Source organism: Haliotis rufescens, unplaced genomic scaffold, assembly GCF_023055435.1.
Source record: "Haliotis rufescens isolate VD_foot unplaced genomic scaffold, xgHalRufe1.0.p SCAF_1, whole genome shotgun sequence".
Classification (NCBI taxonomy): Eukaryota; Metazoa; Mollusca; class Gastropoda; order Lepetellida; family Haliotidae; genus Haliotis; species Haliotis rufescens.
In genome coordinates, this window is record NW_025963779.1 from 47,562,504 (window position 1) to 47,570,918 (window position 8,415).

General features: G+C 38.4%; 1 protein-coding gene across 2 annotated transcripts in view; it reads left to right on the forward strand.

The window, feature by feature from the left end:
- Positions 1 to 4,447, forward strand: part of LOC124136456 (nicotinate phosphoribosyltransferase-like) — an 80,658-nt gene extending 76,211 nt beyond the window's left edge. For both annotated transcript variants that reach the window (XM_046502370.2, XM_046502371.2), the window contains exon 14: positions 1,951 to 4,447. In XM_046502370.2, the coding sequence (XP_046358326.1) occupies positions 1,951 to 2,028 (78 nt within the window). In that variant the 3' untranslated portion in view covers positions 2,029 to 4,447. The remainder of the gene's footprint in view (positions 1 to 1,950) is intronic.
- Positions 4,448 to 8,415: the final 3,968 nt, after the last annotated feature.

Below are 8,415 nucleotides of genomic sequence, written 5' to 3' on the forward strand. Positions count from 1 at the left end.
TTACATAGCCAAATCAGGAAAGTACTAAAAAAACACCTAAATAAACCAAAAATACTACACCCATCCAAAAAAATCGACAGAATAATTACTAAACTACAAACAGGCCACACCAAACTAAATAATCACCGTAAAATAGCTAATCTACACACAACAGGAAACTGCCCACATTGCAAACAACAAGAAACACCAGAACACGTACTCATTCACTGCACACACTACCAAACACACCGAACAACACTACAGATCACCCAAAATCTTAAAACCGGACCTACACTAGAATCAATCCTAAATCCACAAAATAAATTAGAAAAATTCAAAGCCTTAGGTTTTTCCTAATTAAAACAGGACTAATTAGTCGCATTTAAACCCCAAATAAAATATTAAAACCAAAACTACCTTATCTAACAACCACCCTACACACACAGCTCCCTTAGTTCGTCCCCCACCCACTCTTGGCATTCTTTCCAAATCTCAAAATTTCAAAATTACTATATAAGCAACCCCTTAAGCCCCCCCTCCACTAGCCAAACCTAAAATCCTACACCCCTCTAAAAAAATTGACAGATTAATTACAAAACTCCAAACAGGACACACGAACCTAAATAACCACCTAAAAAAACTTAAAAGACACACCACAGGCAACTGCCCCCACTGCAAACAACCCGAAACCACAGAACACGCACTCATCCACTGCACCCACTACCAAACACACAGAACCACACTACAAACCACCCTCAATCTAAATAAGGTTCCTACTCTAGATGAAATACTAAACCCTCAAAATAAACTAGAAAACTTCAAGGCCCTAAGCATATTCCTAATCAAAACAGACCTAATTAAGCGCATCTAAAAACTAATTAATCTACCAATCCAAAATCCAATAAACATACAAACACCCACCTCACCCGGCTCCCTTAGTTCCCTCCTCCACCCACCTCGGCATTTATTCCAAATTTAAAAATTCCAAAAATTCAATATAAGCAAACCCTGATAGCCCCATCTTGGGTTGCACACACCACTTTCACCCTTTTCGGAATGCACTAAATGGTCCGGCCAGGCCCGTGTACGAAATACGCTACAGTCGGAAAGCGCACGTTAAATCTTCTATATCAGTCAGTCAGCCCCCTCTCCTGGGTTGCACAAACTCACTTTTCTCCTTTTTGGAAACACATTAAATGGCCTGGCCGGGCCCGTGTGCGACATACGCACGTTAAATCTCCAATATAAGTAAGTAAGTAAGTGTCTTTACGAGTCAAGTGCGGGTCTCTCTCTCACCTTAGGGAGAATGCGACTGTAAAAGCACCTCGCTAGACAGACAAGTAGTGAATGTTTGAGATAAATTTATTATTTATTATATATAGTTTAAACTCAATAAATAATTCATAGTCTTTTTATTGTTCAAATTACTGATAAAACATATTTTAACTTGTTCCTTCTAACCATATTTCCAAACAATTCCAAACCATTCCAAGCCATTCCAAGTCATTCCAAACATTTCCTGTGTTGGAAATATGTTTGGAAATGTTGCCATTCCAATTTTGGATTTTCTGGAAAGATCGATCGTTCCAAGCTTTGGAAAGTTTGGAATGAGCGATCTTTCCAAAGCATTCCAACGTTCATTCCAAATTGGAATGGACGCTATTTGGTCTTGTGCCTGTTCCTGTGAACAAGATAGTTTTTCATGTCAGGCTCAATACAAATAGTGGATGGGGAAGCCTAGTGGTTAAAGCGTTTGCTCATCATGCCAAAGGCCTGGTTTTGATTCCCCTCATGGGTACAATGTGTGAAGCCCATTTCAGGTGTAACCAATCATGGTGTTATTGAAACATAAAATCATACTCACTCTATAAAAGAAACAGCTTTCTGACATACTTTTTATGAAATAAGTGAATGTCTGACGCTCATGTAACTGAATAGGGACAGTGATTGTATTCTTATTGGTTGTTTCAGGTTTCTGTCTCTGACAACCTGTACACGTTCATCCATGATCTGTGGCTGGAGAGTGCACCAATAGGAGAGCTCTCCTAGACATCTCCCAGCCACACCTGATTAGGACGTCTCTGTTCCAGTGGCGGGAGAGCTCATGATCACTCTGTTGTTGTCAGACACCCATGTTTTTGTCACATCTCTGAGCACTCTTGTACCTTATCTTGCTTCATTTCTTCTTTCTTTGACATGTGAATTTGTTTGTTGATACAACAGTTATTGTTGAGCTTCCAGGCAGTAGGTTGCCATCCAGTGGAACTCTAAGGTAGTAATAATTACTAGTTGTAGTTACAGTAATAATGGCCAACCTGGGGCTGTGGGTTGGCCTATTTGTGCCTACTGATGTCTTGCCCACTGTGGATCCTCATGTCTTGGCGAGATATGTGTGCATGTTGGTGAGGACTACACAGCATGGTTCCCAGAGCTCAGTATTGCTGTATTCAGAGTGCTAGACACAATATGTAGAGATGGGATAAGAATATGTTTTTAGGTTTTTGTTATATACAAATCTCATTAATTTTGAAGCTGTACAGTTTTAAAATGCAATTTTTAGAACCTTCAGTGATATATTGTTTTATGATATACAATTTTTATGATGTTATAATCTTTTTTGATGATATATATTTAATTGGATTGTATATTTACTTGTGCCAGGTCATATTTGATGTTGCTGGTCAGGGTAGAGTGCGTGTGTCATGGCAATAATTGATGCATATGTCTTTACTGGGGTAATGTTATCATACATGCACAGACTATCAGACAGAGATAAGTATTATTCAATAGGAATAATGTCCCTTGAACTTACTGGTCATAAATGTACCGTATCAACAGTGGTCTATTTATGTACAGGTTTCATGTAGTACATGTACAATGCAATACATTTTAGGGTTATTTATTTTTAGGGCATAACAACTAAGTGGTAACTACCTCCTGTCAAGAGTAGACAATCAGTTTACAGGAGATGAATATTTCTCTTTATAGCAGATAAATGGAACTCCACCTATAGCTGTTACAGTCTTAAGAAGACAGAGTCTGATACTGTGTCAGCTGCAGGGGTGATGATGATGATGTTCTGTCTGTGACACGGTGGGTTAGAATTAGACTGAAGGTATTGTCTCCTCTAAAGAACCTCAACAACTAGGACATGTCATATGCTAAGTACTAACAGTGCTCTAAATAGTAAAGTGAAATTTAGTATGAAAGAATATGTTCATATGTGATTTATTTAAGTCAATTAATTAAGTAAATTTTGTCAAGTGCATAATAAAAGCCACTGCCACTGCCATAATTTCATAATAGTGAAATTACATGACATTACACGATATTGTCGGGGCATGTCCACAAACACTTGAGACAAGAGAACAAATTGTGTGGCTGTGTCCAGTCCGTAAATAAGCAGGGGTCTGTGACCTTTGGAAAATGGACAAATTTGAGGAACGTGCTGTGGTCAAGTTTTTGACATCATGTAATGTCCACATCAAAAGAGTTTACTGTTAAGAAATCCCTTCTGTAACATACTGACCATCTACTACATACTCAACATCTATAGTATACAAAACATCTAGATTCTAATAAACATCTATATTGTATTAAACATGTATATTGTACAATGCTCCTTATGTCTATGTACTTGTACATTTATGAGCCTGTCCAGATTTGTGAATTCATTTTAATTGTTTAATATGATAGTGTCCTACAGTCATGGAAAGATGTACACCTGTAGAGTGTCTGTAGTCTGTCAGCATGGACGGTGCTGTAGACACCGGGAACTTCACACATGGCTAAGTTTGTGTACTTATCAAGTTCCAGATAATCTACAGCACTGTTCCTGTATACATGATGAAGATCAATAAATCCCTAGATATTCCATGTCCGTTGAATGTGCTTATAGACATAGGATCTACTTTTCATCAGTCAGTCATGTATTGTGTCATATAGCTGATGAGAAACAAGTAGGCTTGCTTGAAACAGTGAATCATCGCAACAACTAAGAAGATAATCATTCATACTATCTTGCCACTAGTTACATGTCAACATTTGCACGCCACAATAGAGCATAGCAAGGTGGTACACTCACCAGTGTGTGTCCAGCAGATACTGGACACTGTACAACACGCAGTGACAACAGAGCATAGCAAGGTGGTACACTCACCAGTGTGTGTCCAGCAGATACTGGACACTGTACAACACGCAGTGACAATAGAGCATAGCAAGGTGGTACACTCACCAGTGTGAGTCCAGCGGAGGAGGATGTTTACACGTATGGTTAACCCTAGCACAGTTCATGTGTTGTGCCAGCAAGTGAATAATCAACATCAAAACATGGGTGAAATAGTTTTTAATGCATAAATGTGCTTAAGACTTTGTTGTACATCTTATGAAAAAGACTTGACTCTTTTGAAATGCAAACTTTGTATGGAATCTTTTTCTCACTTATAAAGATACATGTGGAGGACCATAATTTGACCATCAGTTTGTTATGACATGGAACTGAATAATTTAGTTATTTTTTCAACTGATTTTTTTTATTTGAAAACATTAAAGAACCCGAAAGCTTTGAGAGCTGGTATTTTGGTAGGAGACATAACATTACAATGAGGTTGGGATTTAATAATGTCATTTAGATTAAGATTAGATGTAGGTTTATTTCTAAGAACTGAAAACGGAGAACATTTAAAAATATGGCAGTGGTCAAGCTGCGGTACTTATTATCAGTTACTTTCCTGCCCGACCATCTGCACTCAGTGTGGTCATTGTTGATGATGTGACGATTAGGTACCATACATTTCAGAAAGTAGATACTTTACAAAAATGTTTGTTAACATATAATAAGAATAGGACACTGAGATTATTCTGTCTGTTCACATCAACCAGACCACATTGCACACCCGCCACACACAACAAAATAACATGTAACTCACTTTGAATGAATGTCACTGGTGAGGAACACTGCCTCGGCATTAAGTTTGTTTCTTTGTTACACTGTAAGAATACTAAGGTGAAAGAATATGTGGCCAGATCTGTACTGTTAAATACATTGGACACAAAACCAGGTTGACTTCTGAGTTAACTCATCAAATGCTGACTGCCAGCACAATCCTGTTGTTCAATCAGATTTGAGTATATGTTCATTGTAATTTCTACAGTTTCAGTTGTGGTACCTGGCACATGACTACCGGGGTAGTTGTAATTAGATGTGTTGTTGCTGAAGGCGATCCAAGTTCACAGAACTAATTGTCTTGCACTTTTTTGTTATAAGATATTTTATCAGATGTGTACCTTGCCATTACAGAGAGTGAAAGCTTCAAAGGTTGATGTATACACAAAATAGTTATAAATATTTTCTGCTTTTGCAATCAAAATGAATTACCGTATTCGACGTAATAAGAGCCCTGCTCTAATAAGCACCCACAGCAATATTTGCTAATATATTGAACAATCCCAATTAGCACCCCTTCTGATTGATAAATGTACGCAAGACTATTTATTCATGCATAATATGTTTGTTATATGCAACCTTAATTATGGGCAATTAAATTCTGGAAAAATATATCTGTCGTATATGAACAATTCAGGCTGTCAGCATAAACCACGAAATTTACGATCCGTCAACTCTGTTGTTTTTCACCAAAATAATATTCTAATAAGGGCCCCCTATTTCTAATTTTGAGAGCGCCCAGGTGCTTATTATATCGAATACGGTATCTGTGTTTGATTATGATGAAATTGGTGCCAGTTAGTGTTACTACAGTATGTCAAACATAATTAGCATACACACATGCTAGTTTGCATCATGAACATGCATCTAGCCACTACTAGTATAGGTGTCAGACCTCATGGCAAAGACAAGGACCAAAATTAATTCCACTTTTACTGTAAACTGTATTCATGAAACAATATTGTATACCTTGGCCTGAGCTGTCAAGCAAACAGGCAGCAGTGTAATTAACATGTCTGTTGAAATTTTAGAGAGGTGGTAAGGATAACATGTTAACCTGATATATCAAGTACCAACAGTAACAGAAACACACTCTTACAAAACACTTGATAGTCTTGACATGGCGATGCATATGTTGCCTGTCTGACATAGTCATGAAGTGAATTCACTATTCTACCATGAATTTGGAATTTACTCGATTCTGATTGGTCAATCAGAGGCTATTAAATCACAATAAACCTCCTCTGATTGAAACAGCTGGTTTGACGTCCGCATCACGGCGGAAGCTAATATTCATAGAATAGTACTATTTTCAGTCATTGTCGGTAGGCATATTTAAATAATTATATCTAAAATTACAGGTTACAAAATGCACAGATGCGGTTACTACAATATTCAAAGGATGTGTGGCAATACATTTCGTGCAGAAAAACACGACAGAAATCAACAAAGGGAATGTATTTACATTTTGGAGACAACAGAGAGCTTGGAATTTCGGCGCTTTTCTATATATGACTGTGATGTCATATCTTTTGCATCACAATGAGCGATATGACGTCTTAATAGTGACGTGCGATGTGGAGCGAAAGCCTTGCAAAGCTTGCTTTGTTTTCTTTAGGGATGCCCACCTCATGTTAGCTTACCAAGTTGCTGTGGTTATATATGCTTTCAATGTCTTGTCATATGTTCGAGTGAAGTATTACGGTGTAAACAAACTGCTTGAGTATATACATCACCATATTTTGTTCGGCGATTCCGTCATTCAGATCGTTTACCCACTCAAAACACTGAACTTAACCCGTGCCGCTTCACTCAGTATATTTGCTAACACCAAAGAGTTCGCGTTTTATTTAGTCATGGTAGAATGGAGATAAACATACTGTGTTTTCAATGTAGAGCTAGGTTACCTGTAGATTTAACCGCGCTAAATTTAACATTTGAAACCTCACGCTGCGCGTTCGGTTCCAAATTCAATTTAGCGGGGTTAAATCTACAGGTAACCTAGCTCTACATTGAAAACACAGTATGTTTATCTCCTAAATGTTGCATCATTATAACCTGTTCAAACCTGGCAATTTCAAAATATTCACAGGTGTTTGAACTACTCATGTTGTAATTGACGGATAATAACCCATTTTGTGTTCTTGTTGTTTTGCACACATATAATGTGATTTGATCCTGATTTCTTCAGTGGTATATATTCTGTTTATTAACACAATCAACTAAAGAAATCATTGTAATCACTTTTGTTTTCTTTGAGAAAATGTTTTATTCTCAATGTTACTTGCACTTAACTCATTTTTTTAACATAACCAAAATATTTTGTTGAAAGTATGTATTTAATGTGCATTCCTGTGTACCAGATATGATGCCGCCTTAATCTAGCATTTAGCTGACAAGTACAGAGAGCAGTGTAATGTTGGCAATATTTATGTGCCTGTACTTGTAAGTATTGAAAGTTATCTGTACTCTTATATAGTTTGCCTTCATGATTAGAATTACCAGGCTGATGTGTACAACTATCAAGGTTGTCTCCATTTTGTGGTAGATTTAAAAATCTGTTGTTATACGATATAATGCAAAAAATCACTATCAACAAAAGTATCACAGTTACAGCCTCACTGGCCGCACTATAACACAGTTACAGCCTCACTGGTGGCACTATAACACAACACAGTTATAGCCTCACTGGTGGCACTATAACACAACACAGTTATAGCCTCACTGGTGGCACTATAACACAGTTACAGCCTCACTTGTGGCACTATAACACAGTTACAGCCTCACTGGTGGCACTATAACACAGTAACAGCCTCACTGGTGGCACTATAACACAGTAACAGCCTCACTGGTGGTGGCACTATGACACAGTTACAGCCTCACTGGTGGCACTCTAACACAGTAACAGCCTCACTGGTGGCACTTTAACACAGTTACAGCCTCACTGGTGGTGGCACTATGACACAGTTACAGCCTCACTGGTGGTGGCACTATGACACAGTTACAGCCTCACTGGTGGCACTTTAACACAGTAACAGCCTCACTGGTGGCACTATAACACAACACAGTTATAGCCTCACTGGTGGCACTATAACACAACACAGTTATAGCCTCACTGGTGGCACTATAACACAACACAGTTATAGCCTCACTGGTGGCACTATAACACAGTTACAGCCTCACTGGTGGCACTATAACACAGTAACAGCCTCACTGGTGGCACTATAACACAGTTACAGCCTCTCATGGCACTATGACACAGTTACAGCCTCACTGGTGGCTCTATGATACAGTTACAGCCTTACTGGTGGCACTATAACACAGTTACAGCCTCTCTGGCGGCACTATGACACAGTTACAGCCTCACCGGTGTCACTATGACACAGTTACAGCCTCACTGGTGTCACTATAACACAGTTACAGCCTCACTTGTGGCACTATGACACAGTTACAGCCTCACCGGTGTCACTATGACACAGTTACAGCCTTAC